The 23,616-nt window shown below is 48.0% G+C and overlaps 1 protein-coding gene across 1 annotated transcript in view; it reads right to left on the reverse strand.

Moving 5' to 3' along the window:
• Window positions 1-1,291: 1,291 nt before the first annotated feature.
• LOC140390317 (nurim-like) overlaps window positions 1,292-23,616 on the reverse strand; it is a 28,929-nt gene continuing 6,604 nt past the window's right edge. The window contains exons 2-4 of the mRNA XM_072475372.1: window positions 10,542-10,744; window positions 8,324-8,500; window positions 1,292-2,992 (exon numbers count right to left, since the gene is read on the reverse strand). Of these exons, the coding sequence (XP_072331473.1) occupies window positions 2,666-2,992; window positions 8,324-8,500; window positions 10,542-10,744 (707 nt within the window). The 3' untranslated portion in view covers window positions 1,292-2,665. The remainder of the gene's footprint in view (window positions 2,993-8,323; window positions 8,501-10,541; window positions 10,745-23,616) is intronic.

Raw genomic sequence — 23,616 nt, forward strand, 5'->3', positions numbered from 1 at the left:
GGGTTACCTTTGAAGGCAGTGTTCTGACAGGGCTCTGTTCCTGAAAGCATTAGCGTCCTCACATGGGTCCTCGGAGGCCTGAGACAGATTAACCTTGAAAGTTCAAAGGTTGCTCCACAGCAGGGTCCTCCCAGAAAGGAGGACCCTGCAGCCGCTCAACTGCAGGTGTTCAGGAGTGAACTGGAGCGGTTCTTGATTGGGACCGAGATTATATTGTGTTGAAGGCAAGTATCAGTAAAAAAAATTTTTTAGAGTACCCAATTCTTTTTCCCCCCGATTCTGGGGAAATTTAACGTGACCTAAGCTGCACATCTTTTTGGGTTGTGGGGCTGGTTTTGATGGCGAGAGAGGGGGTTGGAAAGGAAAGTTTCTCGTTTTGATTTTGGATTTGCCTCTTTCCAAAGAAGGTGACATGTCTGCAGGTGGAGGAAGGTGGAGGTTGATAACACTAATGTGAAGGACCTTGGAGTACATTTTCTCTGTTAAAACACCATATTTAGCAATCATTGGGAAGCAGGCTTGATGGACCGACTGATCTTTTCATCCCCCGCTAACTGAGTAGATGCTCCAAACCTGCGGTTTCCCAACGTAGAATAATAGCCAGGAGTGATCCGTTTTACTGCGGAATATTTCACTGGAAAAATTGGCACCGTCTCTCAGAAAGATTCAGGTGTCTCTGTGGGCTGCAGTCAAGTGGGACTGTGACTGAAGTGGGGGAGTAATTAGTAAATGAAAAACGGAGGAACCCAATGATAATCTTACAAGATATTCAGGGGAAATGAGAAGTTAGACAGAGTAACTATTCCGCTGTGTTGAAGAGTCCAGGACTAGGGGAACGTGGACAGAAGTCAGAGCCAAGACTGTCTGTCAGTAAAGTTATCAGAACTTGTGCGTACAAAAGGTGGTAGAAGTTTTCAACTCTCCTGTAAATTGTGATTAATGCCAGGCCAGTTATCAATCATAAAACTGAGATTGATAGATTTGTGCTAACCAAAGACATAAAGGAATACGGGGCAAAGGTGGGTGTAGGAAGTCAAGTCACATATCAGCCATGATCTCATTGAATATTTCGGGGGACTGAATGGCCTCCTCCATTTCCTATGTTACATTTGTGATTTTCTCGCAACCTCAGAAACCTGCTCAATCTTAATCTGCAAAGTAAAAAAGCCTTCTCCACTTTATTTCTTAGTCCTCAAACGGGGCTCTTGGTAAAGTTTCTCTGACTGCCAAATTCTACAGAATTCTCGGTGAAATTAGACAGCACATTATTCAAGCATCCTCGGCAAACAAAAACTGTACATCCCTTTAATATACATTTACCAACAGTGCCTTTGCACTCCAGTAGTTAATTCACTAACTGAAGCAATTTCAGGCACTTCGACATGATGAGGCGCCATCTCAAAGCAATCATTTATTTTTCAAAATATCAGCATTTTTCTTACAAAAAATTAAAAAGAAATGATATAAAAGAATTGCAAACATGCAATTTTACATCACTTTGAGTGGAATTGAATTCTCCGTACACTGTCCCCTTCCATGACTTGGGACTTCACAAATTCAATTTGATGTGCAGTCGCCACAGTCGTCACTGGTTCACCGACTGCTCTGGTCAAAGTCCTGGCAGAATTGGAGGACAGTTACATTTATCCTAAATCACCGGACTCTCTGACTGTGTTCGACTTCTCCCAGACACCCCAAACATTCATTTTGTGAGAATGTTCCGATTTAAAGGTGCCTCACTCGGAAGGGCTGAAATCACTCTCTCCTGGCTGGCCATCAGGACTGTGCGTGTAATTTATTTAAGACACTGTAATGCCATGCCTACTAGGAATGGAACTTTTCGGGCAGCACGGCGGCGCAGTGGTTAGCATTGTTGCCTCACGGCGCCGAGGTCCCAGGTTCGATCCCGGCTCTGGGTCACTGTCCGTGTGGAGTTTGCACATTCTCCCCGTGTTTGCATGGGTTCCGCCCCCACAACCCAAAGATGTGGAGGGTAGGTGGACTGGTCACGCTAAGTTGCCACTTAATTGGGAAAAATGAATTGGTTACTTTAAATTTATTTTTAAAAATGTTAGAAAAAGGAATGGAGCTTTAAAACAGAAATTGCCCGCAGTGTGGTAGTTAACATTTGCAGAACGCCACGGGACAGCTGGCAATGGAACACGACATTTTGGATACGGAACGCAATGTATTCAAAATGGAACACAATATATTGGAAATGAGAAGTGAGGCATTGGTGCAGTAGGAAGCTTAAAACGTCGATCGGAACAGATTTGTCAATTTCACTCCAGGCAGTCCACAGTGTGGCATGGGAATGTGATACAGTGGTGATGTATAGGGGGTGCAAGAGGGTGAGGGGGTTGTTTTGAGGTTGGAGCAAAGGCACTTTGTTGAGGCAGAATAAATGGAGCATTGCCCTATATCTGACATTTGTGATACCCGAATGTGACATCTGGATTACCACAGAGAAGGAAGGTGTGCATGTCTCCAATGCTGACCAAATTAGCAAATTTGAAATATATCTCAAGTTCTTGTTAAAAAAACAACATATTTATCCACAGCCAGGGTTACAGTTCCCCAGGGCACTGTGCGATGACGAGAGACAGTGCTGTTGTAAAGCGGCAGCTGATCTGGAAGGTCCTCGGCTAGGCCCCAGCTCGGGTGGCTACTCCTGATGCTTGGTGTGCTCTCCAACGCCGTTGCGAGCAGCGATGTGGCTGAAGGCACTCTCCTCCCGAGAGAAGATCTCAAACTTCTTGTTGAGCTGTGAGCGCAGGTAGCGGTAGTCCTGCTGGTCCAGGCTGTGGCCGCAGATCATGTAGAGGGTGAGGGTGGTGGACAACAGAAGGCGGTCGAGGGACAGGCTGGGCAGCACCCACAGGATGACCAGGAACTCCAGGAAGACTGGGTGGCGCAGGTGGCAGTACAAACGCTGGGCCTTCTGCGATTTCAGTACCATGGGGTCCCCAAGAGCGAGACAGCAGTAATACACCTGGGGGCAGCAGGGAGGGAATCATTCAGTATCAACAGAGTCAGACGGCGGTATAATATCAACGTTTGCAGAATAATATAGAACAGGGTGTAAGGCCAGAGCACAAATAATCCCCATTGGCTTTTGGGCTAAAATAACATTAGTCCACCACTCCCTCTGTTTTTGGACATTCTACTGCCCATCGTCTCTCAGCTTTCCATCAACTATAATGCTCTTTCCAGTTGAGAAATTGTTTCGGGTGAACTTGCCCAGCCAGGGTTCTTTTCGTTAGAACTAAGTAACTGGCAGAGATGCGATAGAAGACCTCAAACCTCATGAGCGGCTTTGACGCACTGGGTCAGGAAATGTACTTTTCACTGGACCGTGAGCTGGAATGCCACAGCATGAATTTCTGATCAGTGCCAAATGTACTGATGTTAAACTTATTTTTATTTTTAATCATGTAGAGAGTCATTAGGACACACAACACTACCAGAAAAGGCAGTGGAAGCAAACCGCCTTATAGTTATTTACAGGAAAACGGATAAATGATTGACAAGCTAAAAATTCTGGGTGAAAGGGGAGGGGTTTGATACTAAATGGATATAACTCTTTGAGAGTAGGTTATGGGTGAGATGGGCCCAGTCGCCTCCCTCTTGCTGTAAAGTTCTACGATTCCATTGTCATTAGCATGAGATCAATAAATGTGAACATAAGACGGCCATTCTGCCCATTCAGCCTGCCCTGCTAGACAATATGATCATGGCTGAGCCGATTGCAGACTTATTAAATCCACTCTGACAGAGTCTGGGAAACGGAATCTACTCTGACCGAGTCTCGGACACAGAATCCGCTCTGACAGAGTCTCGTACACTGAGTCCACTTAGACCGCGTCTCGGACACTGAATCCACTCTGACAGAGACTCGGACACTGAATCCGCTCTGACCGAGTCTGAGACACTGAATCCGCTCTGACCGAGTCTGAGACACTGAATCCGCTCTGACCGAGTCTCGGACACTGAATCCGCTCTGACCGAGTCTGAGACACTGAATCCGCTCTGACCGAGTCTCGGACACTGAATCCGCTCTGACCGAGTCTGAGACACTGAATCCGCTCTGACCGAGTCTGAGACACTGAATCCGCTCTGACAGAGTCTGGGAAACGGAATCTACTCTGACCGAGTCTCGGACACAGAATCCGCTCTGACAGAGTCTCGGACACTGAATCCACTTAGACCGAGTCTCGGACACTGAATCCACTCTGACCGAGTCTCGGACACTGAATCCGCTCTGACCGAGTCTCGGACACTGAATCCACTCTGACCGAGTCTGAGACACTGAATCCACTCTGACCGAGTCTGAGACACTGAATCCACTCTGACCGAGTCTGAGACACTGAATCCACTCTGACCGAGTCTCGGACACTGAATCCGCTCTGACCGAGTCTGAGACATGAGTCCACTTTGACCGAGTCTCGGACACTGAATCCATCTGACCGAGTCTCAGACAATGAATCCACTCTGACCGAGTCTGAGACACTGAATCCACTCTGACCGAGTCTCGGACACTGAATCCGCTCTGACAGAGTCTCGGAAGCTGAATCCGCTCTGACCGAGTCTGAGACACTGAATCCACTCTGACCGAGTCTGAGACACTGAATCCACTCTGACCGAGTCTGAGACACTGAATCCACTCTGACCGAGTCTGAGACACTGAATCCACTCTGACCGAGTCTGAGACACTGAATCCACTCTGACCGAGTCTGAGACACTGAATCCACTCTGACCGAGTCTGAGACACTGAATCCACTCTGACCGAGTCTGAGACACTGAATCCACTCTGACCGAGTCTGAGACACTGAATCCACTCTGACCGAGTCTGAGACACTGAATCCACTCTGACCGAGTCTGAGACACTGAATCCACTCTGACCGAGTCTGAGACACTGAATCCACTCTGACCGAGTCTGAGACACTGAATGCACTCTGACCGAGTCTCGGACACTGAATCCACTCCGACCCACACATTGTCTTCAGAATATATTCCATTTTTCAAGTGCTTGCCCCTCTATCCTGTTCATATCGCTCTCCAGACACTTTGTGTTATCCTCATCAATTGCCTTCCCAACTATTTTGTGTCATCCGCATACTTGAAAATAGTACATTCACTTCTCACGCCCTGGACATTAATATTGTATTATTGTAATATAATACATAATTGTGGCTCCAGAACAGTTCCCTGGGGCACTTCACTAGTTACAGGTTGCCATCCTGAAAATGCCCTGTTATCCACAATCTGTCTACGAACAGTTAGCCAATCCTCTACCCTTGCTAATATACTACCCCAACACCAGGGGCTCTTATCTTATTAAGCAGCCTTTTGTGCGGCTCTTATTGAATGCTTGTTGGAAATCCAAGAATGTTACATTGATTAGTTCCAATTGATCTAACCTGAACGTTACCACCTGAAAGAATTCTAATAAAGTTTGTCAGACATGATTTTTCCTTCATGAAGCCATGCTAACTCTGCTTGATTATATTATTTCTAAATGCTCTGCTATTACATCCTTTAGAATGGACTCTAACTCACCAACACCTTCTGAAAGGCTACTAGGGACGGGCAATAAATGCTGGCCTAACCAGCGACGCCCACATCCTGTGAATGAAAAAAAAACATTTTCCCAATGACAGATGTTAAGCTAACTGGCCTATAGTTACCTGTTTTTTGTCTCGCTCAGCATAAGTGTTACATTGGCAGTTTTCCAATTTCCTGGGACTTTTCCAGAATTTAAAGATTCTTGGAAGATTACTGTCAGTCCATTGGATCCACTATCTCTGTAGCTATTTTATTTAATATTCTAGGAGCAAACAGGGGACACATCGGCCTTTAGCCCCATTAGTTTCCCTTGGACGTTTTCTCTAGTGATAAGTTGCTATATTTGTTTCCTGCCCCTCACCCGTTGGAATGTTATTAGTGTGTTTCACCGTGAAGACTGATGCAAAGTATTTGTTTAACTCCTCTTCCATTTCCTGGTTCCCCATTATAATTTCCTCGGCCTCACTCTAACAAAGAACAAAGAACAATACAGCACAGGAACAGGCCCTTCCAGCCTGTACCAGTCATGATACCAACCTTAGCCAAAACCCTCAGCACTGCCTTGTGCCGTATCCCTCTATATCCATCCTATCCATGTGTTTCTCAAGATGCCTTTTGAATGCCCTTAATGTATCTGCTTCCACAGCCTCCCTTGGCAACGCGTTCCAAGCACTCACCACCCTCGGTGTAAAAAACCTGCCTTGCACATCTCCTCTAAACTTTGCCCCACGGATCTTAAACCTATGCCCCCTGGTGACTGACCCCTCCACCCTGAGAAAGACTGCCTGCGCATCCACTCTATCCATGCCCCTCATAATATTAGACCTCTATCAGGCCACCCGTCAACCTCCGTCGTTCTAATGAAAACAGTCCAAATCTATTCAGCCTCTCCGCATAGCTAACATCCTCCAGACCAGGCAACACCCTGATAAACCTCCAATGCACCCTCTCCAAAGCCTCCACATCCTTCTGGTAGGGTGGCGACCAGAATTGTGCACAATATTCCAAGTGCCAGTAGAGCAGCACGGTAGCATAGTGGTTCGCACTGTGACTTCACAGCGCCAGGGTCCTAGGTTCGATTCCCGCTTGGGTCACTGTCTGTGCGGAGTCTGCATGTTTGCCCCGTGTCTGCGTGGGTTTCCTCCGGGTCCTCCGTATGCCTCTCACAGTCCAAAGATGTGCAGGTTAGGTGGATTGGCCATGCTAAATTGACCTATGTTCACTTTGGCCTCTCTCTTCCTGTTTATGTACTTAAACAAGTTTTACTCTTTGTTTTGATATTACTTTCTAGTTTACCCTCATAGTTTATCTTCTCTTTTATTATTATTTTGGTCATGTTTTGTTGATTTTTAAAGCTTCCCCAATCCTCCAGCTCACCACTAACCTTTGACACACTATCAGTTCAATACTCTGCTTAACTTCCTTAGTTAACTATGGTTGATTTACCCCCCTCAGAATCGTTCTTCCTCACTGAACTAGTTTCAGAAATGTCTGTCATTGCTGATCAACGGTCTTTTCTGCTAAAATCCTTTTTCAGTCTATTCCAGCCAACACTACTATTTCTTTATAAATAGTCTTGAAATGAAATGAAATGAAAATCGCTTATTGTCACAAGTAGGCTTCAAATGAAGTTACTGTGAAAAGCCCCTAGTTGCCACATTCCGGCGCCTGTTCGGGGAGGCTGGTACGGGAATTGAACCGTGCTGCTGGGCCTGCTTTCAAAGCCAACGATTTAGCCCTGTGCTAAACCAGCCCCTTGTTGTTTAATTTAGCACAGTTGTTTCTGACCTAAGTTTAACACTGACTTCAAACTTAACTAACAACGCCTTTCTCTTTTTGCCTGTCCTTCCTAAATATCAAATACCTTTACATATTTAGTTCCCAGCCTTGGTCACCCTGCAGCTATGTCTCCATAATTGCAATCATAATGTACCTGTTTATATCATTTTGTGCTGTCAATTTATCAATTTGAATGCTCCATGCATTTTGTGTCTTTATTTTAAAAAAAATTTAGACTACCCATTCATTTGTCCAATTAAGGGGCAATTTAGTATGGCCAATCCACCGACCCTGCACATTTTTCCATTGTGGTGGCGAAACCCACGCAAACACGGGGAGAATGTGCAAACTCCACATGGACGGTGACCCAGAGCCGGGATTTGAACCTGGGACCTCGACGCCATGATCCTGTAGTGCTAAGCACTGCACCACCATGCTGCCCCAGTTTGTGTCTTTAGACTTGTCTTTCTAACATTTTTACAGATAGTTTTTTGTAGCACGGTCCTATTTGCTGCTAGCCCTCGTTTCCTCTGGCTTCCAATTTTACTTTATACTTTTAGTTCTATCTCTGTTTCCTTCTATTGTCTCTCCCTACTCAGTCTAACTTTGCTCCTGTTTCTCTCTCTCTCCCCCCTGCATTGCATTTAAAAAAAATTTTTTAGAGTGCCCAATTCATTTTTCCTAATTAAAGGGCAATTTAGCGTGGCCAATTCACCTACCCTGCATATCTATGGGTTGTGGGGGCGAAACCTACGCAAACACTGGGAGAATGTGCAAACTCCACACGGACAGTGACCCAGAGCCGGGATTGAACCTGGGCCTCAGCGCCGTGAGTCGGCAGGGCTAACCCACGGTGCCACCGTGCTGCCCTGCATTGCATTTCTTGAACCTTATCCAGAACAAAGGTTTCTGCTGAATTGAGGTCCTACAGATGCACAAAAGTGACAGCCTCCCACTTGGATAGGAGCCTGAAACTCACCTGCTTGAGACCCATGAGCTCAGCGTAGTCGAAGATGAGGACAATGCTGAAGATGATCAGCCAGGCGATGACGTGAATGATGAAACAGACCAATGGAAAGCAGGTAATCCAGGGCTCTCGGGACACATTCCACAGGAAGGGGGCAGCATGGGTGGGTTGCCAGTAGTGCATCAGCAGCTGGGGAAAGAGGAGAACCACTTAAACTGGAGAGGTGCCAAACGGCAACACAAAAGATTGATAGAGAGATGGAGAAGGCAGTCTCTTCAACAAAAGGCAGAAGATGACCATTGAGTGTGGAGAAGGTGCAAGAGATGAAAGACTGGAGAGACTGACAGACAGAGAGAAAGAGAAAACTGTATTGCTACTGTGGGAGGAGCGAACCATTCATGCGGGGAGACAAAAGCGCAAGGGGGGTGGGGGAGGAACAGAATGCAGTATTAGTAACCAGAGAAAGATGACAATCACTCAGACTGGAGAAGTACACACGAGAGGAAAAAAAGAGGATCCGGACAGAGACAGGTGGAGGGAGAGGAGAGGTACACACAGAGGGGATAGAGATAGCGGGAGATGGGATAGACGGAGAGGGGAGAGAAATACATGGAGGGAGAAAGATTGAGGGAGAAGGGACATACACACAGGGAGATGGATACATGGAGAAGAGGAGGCATTCAGGAGCGGAAGAGAGGTACAGAGAGAGGGGAGGGAAGTATAGGGAGACATACTATCTATATCAGTTTCCTCTTTAATAATCACTATTACAGGAGAGAGCAATTCTTAATGTCAATACAGCATTTTGAATTGAGACTGTGTTCAAGTGTCTGCATCACACTCTTATATGGGACAGTGTGATATTCCAGTGTCTAACACTGATATGGGACAGTGTGATATTCCAGTGTCTAACACTGATATGGGACAGTGTGATATTCCAGTGTCTAGCACTCTGATGTGGGACAGTGTGATATTCCTGTGTCTAACACTCTGATATGGGACAGTGTGATATTCCAGTGTCTAACACTGATATGGGACTGTGTGATATTCCAGTGTCTAACACTCTTATGTGGTAGCCATGATGTGGAGACGCCGGCGTTGCACTGGGGTGAGCACAGTAAGAAGTCTTACAACACCAGGTTAAAGTCCAACAGGTTTGTTTCAATATCACTAGCTTTCGGAGCGCTGCTCCTTCCTTAGGTGAGGAAGGAGCAGTGCTCCGAAAGCTAGTGATATCGAAACAAACCTGTTGGACTTTAACCTGGTGTTGTAAGACTTCTTACTGCACTGTTATATGGGACAGTGTGATATTCCAGTGTCTAACACTCTGAACAACACAAAACATAGAACATACAGTGCAGAAGCAAGCCATTCGGCCCATCGAGTCTGCACCGATCCACTTAAGCCCTCACTTCTGCCCTATCCCCATAACCCAATAACCCCTCCGAACCTTTTTGGACACTAAGGGCAATTTGTCATGGCCAATCCACCGAACCCTTAACGTCTTTGGACTGTGGGAGGAAACCGGAGCCCCCGGAGGAAACCCACGCAGACACAGGGAGAACGTGCAGACTCTGCACAGACAGTGACCCAGCGGGGAATCTAACCTGGGACCCTGGCGCTGTGAAGCCACAGTGCTATCCACTTGTGCTACCGTGCTGCCCAAATGCTACCTCTGGTATGGGACAGTGTGACATTCCAGTGTCTAACATTGATGTGGGACAGTGTGATATTCCAGTGTCTAACACTGATATGGGACAGTGTGATATTCCAGTGTCTAACACTCTGATATGGGACAGTGTGATATTCCAGTGTCGAACACTCTGATATGGGACTGTGTGATATTCCAGTGTCAACACTTTGATATGGGACCGTGTGATAGTCCTGTGTCAACACTCTGCAATACTGAGCCTTGTGCACAGCTTGTAATTAGTTTAAACATTTTTTTTTAAAGAGTGCCCAATTTTTTTTTCCAATTAAGGGGCAATTTAGCGTGGCCAATCCACCTACCCTGCACATCTTTGGGTTGTGGGGGTGAAACCCACAGACACGGGGAGAATGTGCAAACTCCACACAGACAGTGACCCAGGGCCGGGATTGAAGCCGGGTCCTCAGTGCCATAGGCAGCAGTGCTAACCACTGCGCCGCCATGCACCCTTGGCTTATAATTAGCGTTAGAAGTTCTGATTCCTGTTACCACGTTGATTGACTTCTGTCTTTCTTATCCCACCTGGAGAAAGGCAGCTGTGAAGAACACATAGACAGATCGCTGGAGGACCCCGAAGCAGGCTTGTGTCCATCTCCTCACTGTCTCCGTAGCCATGACGCTATGTTGCAGAATGAAGAAGGCGAGTAGTGCTAGGTTGGAGAGGAGAGCCTGTTGTACCTGCTTGTCTCTGAATGCTGACTGCCATTCCGTGTGCACCTGAACACCTATTAGAAAAGTGAGCTCCGTCAGGCAAGCAGAAAGTCACCCTTGACACCAGGAGACAATTTCGAAAATAGACATACGATTACACCAATAGTATGGCGAACAACTTTTTTTTTTAAATTTAAGAGTACCCAATTCATTTTTTCCAATTAAGGGGCAATTTAGCGTGGCCAATCCAACTACCCTGCATATCTTTGGGCTGTGGGGGCGAAACCCACGCAAACACGGGGAGAATGTGCAAACTCCACATAGATAGTGACCCAGAGCCGAGATCAAACCTGGGACCGTGGCACCGTAAGGCAGCAGGGCTAACCCACTGCGCCACCGTGCTGCCTTACGGCGAACAACTTACAGAGGCAAAGCCATGGCATCTGGTTGAATAAAGTGCTGTAGGGAAGGGAATCTGCTGTCCCTACCCAGACTGCCCTATATGTGAATCCAGATCCATGGAAATGCGGTTGGCAAGTGACATTCCAGGTTGCTGAGTAAGCCATCTGGTTATATCAAACCATTACCAAAAGTTGTAAAAAATAAATTCTCTCTTTTTTCCCCAATTAAGGTGCAATTTAGCGTGGCCAATTCATCTGCCTGCACATCTTTTTGGGTTGTGGGGGTGAGACCCACACAGACAGGGGGAGAATGTGCAAACTCCACATGGACAGTGACCCGGGGCCGGGATTGAACTCCCTCCCTAACAGCACTGAGGTTTTACCAGCACCATATGGACTGCAGCGGTTTAAGGAGGTGGCTACCACCACATTCTCAAGGGCAATTATGGATGTATAATAAATGCTGGCCTCGCCAGTGCGCCCACGTGCCAGGAATGAATTCTCAAAATGTAATAGCTTACACTCTGTACCACAACACAATAATGGCCTGCACTCCGTACCAAGTGGGAGTAACAATCCACACTATGTGTCAGATAGAGAATGAGACTGGAAATAATAATGCGAACCACGAAGAGGCGGAGGAGTTAAACAAATACTTTGTATCCGTGTTCATGGCGAAAGACCCCAAAAATGCTGAACAATCAAGGGGCAAAGGTGGGGGAGGAAATAATTACAATAACCTGGGTAAACATTAGGGAAATTAATGGAGCTAAAGGCTGATACGTCTCCTAGACCTGATGGGTTGCATCCCAGGTTATTAAAGCTACAGTAGCTACAGAGATATTGGATGCACTGGTAGAAATTTTCCAAGCACCCTTAAATTCTGGAAAACTGCCATTGTATCACCCTTGTTCAAAAAGGGAACTGCTAACTATAGGTCAGGGGCAGCACGGTGGCGCAGTGGGTTAGCCCTGCTGCCTCACGGCGCCGAGGTCCCAGGTTCGATCCCGCTCTGGGTCACTGTCCGTGTGGAGTTTGCACATTCTCCCCGTGTTTGCGTGGGTTTCGCCCCCACAACCCAAAGATGTGCAGGGTAGGTGGATTGGCCACACTAAATTGCCCTTTAATTGGGGAAAAAGAACTATAGGTCAGTTCGCCGAACATCTATCATTGGGAAAATGTTAGCATCCATTATAAAGGATCTGATAGCAGAGCATTTCAAAATACGTAATATAATCAGAGTCAGAATGACTTCATGAAGGGCAAACATTGCCTGACAGATTTCTTAGAATTCTTTGAGGTGATAACGAGTTGGAAAGATAAAGGGGGTTCAGTAGATGTAATATACTTGGATTTTCAAAAAGCATTTGATAAAGTCCAACACAAATGGCTGATTAATAAGAAAAGAGCCCATGGTGTTGGGAGTAGTAAATTAGCATGGATAGAGGATTGGCTAACTGATAGAAGACACGGAATTGGGATAAGAAGGGCATTTTCAGGATGGCAACCTGTAACTAGTGGAGTGCCGCAGGTTATCAGTGCTGGAGCCACAATAACGTACAATATACAATATTCCTGACTTCAATGAGAGAAGTGAATGTACCAACATAGACATAGAACATACAGTGCAGAAGGAGGCCATTCGGCCCATCGAGTCTGCACCGACCCACTTAAGCCCTCACTTCCACCCTATCCCGGTAACCCAATAACCCCTCCTAAACTTTTTGGACACGACAGGCAATTTATCATGGCCAATCCCCCTAACCTGCACGTCTTTGGCCTGTGGGAGGAAACCAGAGCACCCGGAGGAAACCCACGCAGTCACGGGGAGAACGTGCAGACTCCGCACAGACAGTGACCTAGAGGGGAATCGAACCTGGGACCCTGGTGCTGTGAGGCCACAGTGCTAGCCACTTGTGCTACCGTGCTGCCCAAGTTACCATTGCCAAGTTTGCAGATGGCACAAAAATAGGTGGGAAGTAAAATGGGGAGGATGACTAAAGAATCCACAAAGAGACATAGACAGATTAGGTGAACAGACAAAAAACTTAGTAGATGGAAAATATTGTAGGAAACTGTGAAGTTATGCACTTTGATAGGAAGAATAAAGAAGCTGAATATTATTTAAATGGAGAAAGACTGCAGTGAACCGCAGCACAGGGAGATAATCTTCACTCTGTATCACCTGACAGTAAAAGTCCACATTCTGTACCATCTGGGAGTAATTATCGACGTTCAGTACCACCTGGTTGTAATAATCTACACTCCGAAACACCCAACAGTAACAGTCCACACTCTGTGCCACCTGAGTGTAATAATCTACACTCTGTACCACCTGACGGTAACAGTTTACACTCTGTACCACCTGAGTAATAATGTACACTCTGTACCACATGACAGTAACAGTCTACACTCTGTACTACCTGCGAGTAATAATCTACACTCTTTACCACCTGACAGTAACAGTCTACACTCTATACCACTTGGGTGTAATAATCTACTCTGTACCACTGGGAGTAATAATTTATACTCTGTACCACCTGGGAGTAATAATCTACACTCTGTATCACTTGACAGTAACATTCCATACTCTGTACCACCTGGAAGTAATAATTTACAATCTGTACCACCTGTGAGTAATAATCTACTCTTTAACACTGGATGTAATAATGTGCACGCTGTACTATCTGAGAGTAATAAACTACATTGTGTAACATTTGACAGTAACAGTCTACACTCTGTCCTACAAAATAGTAATGGCCCCCATGCAGTGTCACCCCCGAGTGTCTCACTCACTGGAGTATCTTTCAACAGTAACAATGTACATTCAACATTCATTAATAAAAGAAGATTTGGCAACCTAAAAATGGTCCTGCATTAGCCACCTGGAAGCTGTGAGCTACAATCCCATCCCGGTAGAACGCCAAACCGAACAGAATAGTCATTTTCACTATGGGTTGGCCGCAGATAGAATGACCATGGACAGAATCTTTAGTAGTGCGTTTGACAGGGGGACGCGAGTGTTATGAGGATATATTGTATATTCATAAATAGAGGCGTTGAATACCAAAGCCGGGGAGTTATGTTGAACATTTACAAGGTTCTGGTGCGAATTGTGTCCAATTCTGGTCACCAAACTTTAGGAAAGATGAGAGGATCTTTGCAAGGGTGCAGAGGAGGTTCACCAGAATGGTTCCAGGGCTGAGAGAGCTACAAGGTTGGGCTGGGGAAGATGTTCTCCTTGGAACATAGGAGATCAGGGGAGATGCGATAGAGATGTACAGGATTATGACAGGTTGGGCAGCATGGTGGCGCAAGTGGTTAGCACGGTTACCTCACGGTGCCGAGGTCCCAGGTTCGATCCCGGCTCTGGGTCGCTGTCCGTGTGGAGTTTCCACATTCTCCCCGTGTTTGCGTGGGTTTTGCCCCCACAACCCAAAAGATGTGCAGGGTAGGTGGATTGGCCGCGCTAAATTGCCCCTTAATTGGAAGAAATGAATTGGGTACTCTAAATTTATAAAGGGAAAATAAGAGATTATGACAGGTTTTATTAAATTTTTTCATGGGATGTGGGCAACACTGGCAGGGTCAGCTCTTGTTGCCCATTCCGAATTACCCTAGAGCGCAGTGGTTTGTGAGGTCATTTCAGAGCGGCAGTTCAGAGTCGATCACGTTGCTGAAGACCGGGTAAGTACGCCAGGTTTCCTTCCCTAGGAGGTGTTATGAACCAGATGGAGTTTTACACAAATCAAAGCTGGTTTCATGGCCACCATTACTGAGACTGGCTTTATTAAATGAATTCAAATCCTGCCAGCTGCCTTGGGATTTGAACCCATGTCCCCAAACCATTAACCCGAGCTCTATGGATTACTAGTTTAATTACATTACCACGAGGCCACCATCTTCCCTATAGGTAGAGAAAGAAAAGCCGTTTCCATGAGGTGACTGCACAAAGGACAAGTGGACATGGATTGAACGTTTTTGTTCGGAGATACTTGGTAGATGTGAGGAAGAACTTTTTAATACAGTGAGTGGTAATAAACTTGCAGAGTTTGGGGATAGAGTGCGGGGCGACGGAAATAGGACAGACTGGATTGCTCCGGAGGAACTGGCATGGACTTGATGGACGGAATGGCCTCCTTTTGTGCTGCAAACGATTTTCTGACTCTAAATTTAGCTCATCCAATGCTGGATGTTGGACAGGCGGCTTGACAACACAGAGGCAGCGGATGGGTTGAAGTAGAGAGTGGTAAAGTTGAAGTGGAGGTTTTGTGGGGCGCTGGGTAGCATCGCTGCCTCTGAGCCAGAAGCTCCGGATTCGAGTCCCACCCAAGACTTGATGGCCAAAGGAAAAGGTGGGTTTATAACGTGGTCAAAACAGGTTGAGTGAGTAAACCTGCAAATCCTTCCAACACAAGCCAATGGCTGGTGGTAAGAGTGGGAGAGCTCCCTGTACTGCCATGTTTGATTTGGAGCGGCGCACCCTCAAGTTATCAGCCCCCGAGCGACAGACGAGCGACCTGATCCTGGAATTCCTAGCTATGGAAACAGATGAAAGTCTGCCTTAATGCATCACTAGGTGCAGGAAGAGTATTGGAATGGAATGTTGACAGCATACATGCAGAAGTTGGCTTGTTTGGGAAGATGTGGCTGAGAACTGGGGCGGGGGGGGGGGGGGGTGGTTAGGAGGGGCATGCCCAAGAACAGACCCTTGAGGGACTCCAGTGGTAATGCTGTGTGAGTAGGAAGAGGGTGGCTTACTCGGTTACAACTGAACCGCAAACATTTAATATGTAGATGAGGGTGGAAGCATGATGCAGCTGTACAACAAACGTGTTGGAGAAGGCTGGTGTGGGGAACACAGTCAAAGGCTGCAGAGACAGGCTCAGGCCTGAGGAAGGACAAGACATCACAGTCATGGCCGACGGGGATGTAATTTGTGCTTCTGATTGTGACTGTTTGGGTGTCTGAGCTGTGTTGGAAACCTGACTGGAGAGGGTTAAAAATGGATTTGTGAGGTGACTCGACTGTCATAAAAACCCGTTTGGTTGACCAATTCCTTGAGGGAAGGGATGCTGCCCACTTGGCTTGAACTGCACAGGATTCAATTTCCACGCTAAAGTTGACTGAAGCTCGAAGCCTGAGGCCAACCTGAGATAAGCAATGAATATTGCTTCGCTGCAGTATTGGTAACAGCCCAAAGATTAATTACAAATGAAGTGTTTCGAAATTGTGCACATGCTTGTGAGATGAGGTGAAGTTTAAAAAAAAAATTTAGAGTACCCAATTCATTTTTTCCAACTAAGGGGCAATTTAGCGTGGCCAATCCATCTACCTTGCACATCTTTGGGTTGTGGGGGCAAAACCCACGCAAACACGGGGAGAATGTGCAAACTCCACACGGACAGTGACCCAGAGCCGGGATCGAACCGGGACCTCGACGCCGTGAGGCTGCAGTGCTACCACTGCGCCATCGTGCTGCCCAGACGAGGTGAAGTTTGCTGGATTTTGCCATAGCATCACACAGATTATTTCGATCCCATTGGGGGCCTGGAAAGAAATGGAGATGGCTTCCGGGGGGGGGGATGCTTCCATATGTAAGGACAACAGCGTGCTGAACAGCAGAAAGAGAGGAGTGGCAGCACGGTAGCCATGGGGCAGCACGGTAGCCTTGTGGATAGCACAATTGCTTCACAGCTCCAGAGTCCCAGGTTCGATTCCGGCTTGGGTCACTGTCTGTGAGGAGTCTGCACATCCTCCCCGTGTGTGCGTGGGTTTCCTCCGGGTGCTCCGGTTTCCTCCCACAGTCCAAAGATGTGCAGGTTAGGTGGATTGGCCATAATAAATTGCCCTTAGTGTCCAAAATTGCCCTTAGTGTTGGGTGGGGTTGCTGGGTTATGGGGATAGGGTGGAGGTGTAGACTTTGGGTAGGGTGCTTTTTCCAAGAGCCGGTGCAGACTCGATGGGCCGAATGGCCTCCTTCTGCACTGTAAATTCTATGATAATCTATGAGTGAGAGGAAGAAACGAGCCCTCAAGACTGCTCGGCCATTCAGTTGGATCATGGTTGATCTGACATTCCTTACTTCCACTTTACTGCCCTTTCTCCGTAACCCTCGATTCCCTTACTAATCAAGAATCTATCCATCTCAGCCTTTAATATACACAAGGACTCTGCCCCCCTACAGCTCTCTGTGGCAAAGAGTTAGAAAGACTCACAACCCTCCGAGGGAAGATATTCGTCCTCATCTCAGTCTTAAATTGGCACCCCTTTATTCTGAGACTACACCCCCTGGTCCCAGACTCTCCCCTGAGGGGAAACATCCTCTCAGCATTTATCCTGTCGAGCTCTTTTGGAATCCTATGGGCTGAATTCTCCGCTGGCGGGATGCTCCTTTTCCCGACGGCGTGGGGCTGCCCCACAACGGGAAACCCCATTGACCAGCCGGCAAAACGGAGAATCCCGATGGCATGCTGAACCAGAAATCTGGTGCGGCAGGGACGGAGAAACCTGCCCTCTATATGTTTTAAAGAGATCATCTCTCATTCTTCTAAATTCCAATGAGTAGATTCCCAACCTGTTTAACATTTATTCATAAGCGAATCCCTCCATACCGGGGATCGTCCCAGTGAACCTTCTCTGAACCGCATCCAATGAAATATCTTTCCTTAAATAATTAAATAATGCTCACAGTGCTCCAGATGAGGTCTCACCAGTACCTTGTACAAGACTTCCCAACTCTTATACTCCAACCCCCTTGAAATAAGGGCCAACATTACTTTAACCTTCCTGATTCCCGGCTGCACATGTCTGCTCGCTTTCTGTGTTTTGTGCACAAGAACCCCCCAAGTCCCTTTGTGTTGCCGCTTTCTGCAGTTTTTCTCCATTTATATAATACTCTGTTCTTTGGTTCCCCTTCCAAAAGGAACAACATTGCACTTCCCCACAAGGCCTCCAGCTTTCCTTCAAACTGTGGTTAGCACCAGGAAGTAGGTTTCATTTTAAATGTTTGCTGTCAGTAATGTGTGTCTGGGAAAGCACCTTAAACGCTGAAGGAAACAAAACACCATACGTATAAATCGGAGTGAAGTTCCTAAAGTCCTCGAGTGCAGAGGGAGACATTCGGCCCACTGTGCTTGTGTCGGCTCTTTGAAAGAGCTAACGGTTAGTCCCACTCCCCCTGCTCACCCCCCATAGCTCTGCACATTCTATCTTCAGTCATGTGCGACACGGCCTTCTGAAAATCAGCCAATGGCACAGCCAGAATCCCCGCAAATCCAGTGTCAGACCCCAGTGCTGTGCTTCTTTCAGACATGCCGGGTTCCTTGCTCAGTCCCATCTGTTTACATTGAATCACGCAGAAAATTACAGCTCACCAGGCCATTTGCCCCAAATGACCCTATGCTTATGCTCCCCCTCACTCCATCATTACATCTTTTCATTCCTTTCCCCCTCGTATTTTCAGCTTCCATCCTCAAATGCATGAATACACCATGTCTCATTAGCCAATGGTACAAAGTGTATTGGGACACAAATTTAATGTTTTGGGCAGGGATGGGGGGTGGAGAGCGGGTGGTTGGGGAGGGAGGTGGGTGGGAGGAGACAAGGAGATGTTATGGGTCAGGGTTTAGAGAATCCCAAACTGTATCATGGAGTTCACCTGACCCACAACTTTTAATAGATTGTGGTATGGGGAGCACGCGGCGGCCCACTCTACAGGTGTGGTACAGCAGAAATGGAACAGTATTTTTAAAAACAAAACAATGTTTATTCTATGAACTCAAGTTAACCTATTTAAAACAATCAGTGAATATCTTAGCAACCATTAATTCAAAGGTAACCCCCAAAGAATACAACACTAAGTAACCTGTAAGCTGTCCTTTTACACTCAAAAGACTTAACAAACCTTTAAACAGAAGCACATCAGAGTTTACATTCAATACTGAAAACATTTATAATTCTGAATTCAACAAATGATTAAGAGATAGTCCTTCATGGCAGAGATCAACAATACAGCTGTTTTGGCTGACTTCAGCTGCAACACACACTGAAACACGAAACCAAACGACACAAGACACACCCAAGCTTTTCTCAAAGTGAAACTAAAAAGTAGAACAAGAGCTCAGCTCCACCCACACTCTGACATCACTGCAGTAACATGAGCAGCTAAACATTTCTTAAAGCGACATTCTCATGACAGGGAATGTGAGGAAGAATTATTTAATGCAGCGTGTGGTCATGACCTGGAACTCGCTGCCAACAAGATTTTATTGTTCATTCTTACTGATTGTGGTCTGTTGGTCAGAAAATCGAGGATCCAGTTGCAGAGTGGGGAGACAAGTCCTAGGTTTTGGAGCTTTGATATGAGCTTGGCTGGGATTATGGTGTTGAAGGCGGAGCTGTAGTAAATAAATAGGAATCTGATGTAGGAGTCCTTGTTGTCGAGGTGCTCTAGAGATGAGTGTGGGGCCAGGGAAATGGTGTCTGCTGTGGGCCAGTTGCGATAGTATGCGAATTGCAGTGGATCAAGGTGTTCTGGGAGTATGGAGGTGATGCGCTTCATGGTCAACTTCTCAAGCACTTAATTACGACTGAAGTCAGGGCCACCGGATGATAGTCATTGAGGCAAATTGCCTGGTTCTTCTTTGGCACCGGTATAATGGTGGTCTTCTTGAAGCAGGTGGGACCTCGGAGTGGAGTAGGGACAGGTTAAAGATGTCCGCGAACACCTCTGGCAGCTGGTCCGCGCAGGCCCTGAGTGCAAAACCAGGGATCCCGTACGGGCCCGTCGTCTTCCGAGGGTTCACTTTCAGGAAGGCCGATCTGACTTCGGAAGCTGTGATGGTGGGTATGGGTGAGTTATTGACTGCTGGGGCACTCAACAGCGGATTGTTGGTTACCTGCTCGAACTGAGCATAGAATGCATTGAGTTCATCGAGGAGGGGTGCGCTGCTGCCGGAGATACTGCTCGGCTTCGCTTTGTAGCCCGTTATGTTGTTTAGTCCTTGCCACAACCGCCGAGAGTCTGTCTGTGACTCTCGCTTGGTTTGATATTCTCTCTTGGCATCTCGGATGGCTTTGTGGAGGTTGTACCTGGATTTCTTGTATAGTTGGGGAACGTACGTATTTAAGATCCTGAGGGATATTGATAGTGTGGATGTAGAGAGGATGTTTCATCATCTTACAAAACAACCCCAAACAAAACCCCCTCCCAGCTCCCCCTCCCAACAGTCAAGGCAACCAACTCCCAAAAGTGCATGATGAACAACCCCCCCCCCGCCCCCAGCGCAAACTTCACCTTCTCCAGGGTCAGGACTCCAGCAAGTTCCCCCCGCCACGCCGAGGTGCAGGGTGAAGAGACTGACCTCCACTCCAATAAGATCCCCCTCCGAGCGATCAGCGAGGGGAAAGCTAAAACTTCTGCCCCCGCCTGCAGCTCCGGCCAGTCCGACACCCCGAATATGGCTGCGAGGGGACCCGGTTCCACCTCCACATGGAAGACCCCGAGATGGTGCTGAACACCGTCCTCCAAAACCTTTCCAGCTTCGGCCAGCACCATGAACCTGAACATGGTTCGCAGGGCCCCTCCCACATCGCTCACAGACATCCCCCACCCCCTCAAACAGCTGGCTCATCCTACACTTTGTAAGGTGCACCCAATGTGCTACTTTCAGCTGTATCAACCCCAACCTCCCACACAAAGTCAAGGCATTCACCCTCCGCAGCACCTTACACCACAATGCCTCCTCCCGCGCCACCCCCAGCTTTCTCCCACTTCGTATTAACACCCTCCATGGACATCACATCCTCCTTCAAAATCCTCCGGTAAATCGCTGAGCTGATTCCCCCTCTCCAAGCCGCTCGCTGACAGCACAACCTCCATCAATGAGGAGGCCGGCACTATTGGGAAGGTCGAAAAGACCTTTCTCGCAAAGTCCCGCATCTGCATAAACCCAATATCTATCCCCCGCCCCAGCCCAAACTTCTCCAAACTCGTAAATCACCCTCCCAAGAAGAGATCTTTCATTTCCTTAATCCCACTCTCTTCCCACCCCCGAAACCTCGCATGCATCCTCTCTGGCTCGAACCCATGATTCCCCCGACCCGGCCCCCAGCCTAAAGTGTTGTCTAAACTGCCTCCAATTCTTCAACGTGGCTTCCACAACCGGACTCACCAAATACTGCCCTGGGGCCATCGGGAGCGGGGCTGAACCATGCAAGAACCCGCCCCCATCCTCACCCACAGAGTCCCCCCCCCTCTCCCTGCTCCACCCCCACGCCTTCTCTGCATTTGCAGCGCAAATAATAGTACAACACATTTGGGAGGCTTAACCAATCCCCGCCTGTCATCCCCTCTGCAGTATCACCCTCCTAATCCGGCCACCTTCTCCCCCCCCAAACAAACAAGATCAACTTGTCCACCTCGCTGAAAAATGCCTCAGGCAAAAAGAGCAGCAGACATTGAAACAAAAACAGGAATTGCGGCAAAACATTCATCTTAATTGCCTGCACCCGGCCCCCAACGGGAGGGAGATTGTCTCACCTCAGCAAATCCGCCTTCACCCTCCCCACCAAACTAGTGAAATTAAGCTACGATCTCAGTTAAGCTCTGGCTTTGCACTTTATTTTGTGGCTCCCTGAGTTCATTCATCATTTATAAGGGTTACTTTTTAGATTTATTTAAACGATATGGGCAGGGGTTTGATTGTGCCGAAGTGATAATAAACCGATTGCTGCCATCATCTCAGCCCCCCTCCCATCCCACCCCTCCCTTCCGTCACTCCTGCCCTACGGTCAGTGCCAGGCTTCATGGTCAGTGTTTGGTATGGACCTGCTTGGTGCTGCCATGTAGATTGCCGCCACGCAGCGTGGTGCTGGGTTTGTGAACGCACGACGCTGCATGCCCCTCCAACACCCAGATGACAGGACTTTGAAACCATGACATCTCACACACCTCATCTCTCTGGTTCTGTCACCCACCGATACGGAGTTCCCTCCCTAAACGTCCCTAATATCTCCTCCTCCGTAAGACACTCTTGAAACCTGTCTCCTTGCCCAACGTTTTGATCAAACTACCACCACTCACCTCACCCTCTCGCTTTTTTATGCCTTGCGAGTGTCACTGTCGAGGCCAGGGTTTATTGTCCATCCCAAATTGTCCTTTAAAAGGTGGTGGCGACGTGCTTTCTTAAGTCGCTGCAGTCCATGCGGTGTAAGTACATCCACTGTACTGTTAGGGAGGGGGTTCCAGGATTTTGACTCCGCAGCAGTGAAGGAGCGGCTGATATATTTCCAGGTTAGGAGGGTGGGTGCCTTGGAGGGGAACTTCCAAGTGGTGATATTCCCAAGCGCCTGCAGTCCTTGCCTTTCTAGGTGGTTGTGGTGAACCACTGTACACCTGTATTAGGGGATGTAAGGTAGGACCTGTACTACAGGTTCGCCGGTAGCCCCTGCCGGCTGGCTCCGCCCAGTAGGAGGAGTATAAATATGCGTGTCCTCCATTCAGCTGCCATTTCGCCAGCTGCAGCAGGAGGCCACGCATCTTAGTCTTTGTGCAATTGATCGTGCATCAATTTATTGCAGTCAGATTTTCGACAGGATGGACATCCGTATCAAACCAGATCGCCTGCAGCTGGATCCACAATCGACCGACGCCAGAAAAGACTTTAATCACTGGCTAGCTTGCTTCGAGGCCTTTAACTCAGCGACTACCCCACCGACGGAGGCTCAGAAGATACAGGTCCTGTATTCCAGGTTGAGCTCAAGCGTGTTCCCGCTGATCCAGGACGCCTCAACTTACGCGGATGCCATGGCACTCCTCAAAGAGAGCTACGCGCAGAAAGCGAACATATTCTTCACCAGGCACGTCCTCGCCACTCGCTCTCAACTCCCTGGTGAGTCCACCAAAGACTTCTGGCGGGCTCTAATCCCACTCGTCCGGGACTGTGACTGTCAGGCCGTTACAGCCGCCGAACATTCTAATCTCCTCATGCGCGATGCTTTCGTAACGGGGATTGGGTCGGATCTCATCCGACAACGATTGCTGGGAGGGGCCACACTCGACCTTGCGGAGACAAAAAAATTAGCGCTCTCCATGACAGTCGCCTCCCGTAATGTTCAGGCCTATCCCTCCAGCCGCACGGCCCATGCCTCCTATCCCGCCTGGATCCCGCAAATGACCGCCTCAGCTGGAGCCCTGCCTAGCCAATACGCCTGCGCCAAACCACGCACCCCGGGGGTCCCTGATGCTATTTCTGCAGTCAGCAGAAGCACCCCCGCCAACGCTGCCCAGTCCGCGCCACCATTTGCAAGGCTTGCGGCAAAAAGGGCCACTTTGCCACAGTGCGCCAGGCCCGCGCAGTCACCGCTATCGCCCCCGCCCCCCTGCCAAACGCACAATGGGCACCGCTCTCTTCACCCCCACAGACCACGCACGGCCAGTGGGCGCTGCCATCTTCACCTCCCGGGGCCATGCGCAGCCAGTGGGTGCCATCTTCTCCCCCTCAGTCCATGTGTGGCCCATGGGCGCCGCCATCTTGTCCTGC

Source organism: Scyliorhinus torazame, chromosome 14, assembly GCF_047496885.1.
Source record: "Scyliorhinus torazame isolate Kashiwa2021f chromosome 14, sScyTor2.1, whole genome shotgun sequence".
NCBI lineage: Eukaryota > Metazoa > Chordata > Chondrichthyes > Carcharhiniformes > Scyliorhinidae > Scyliorhinus > Scyliorhinus torazame.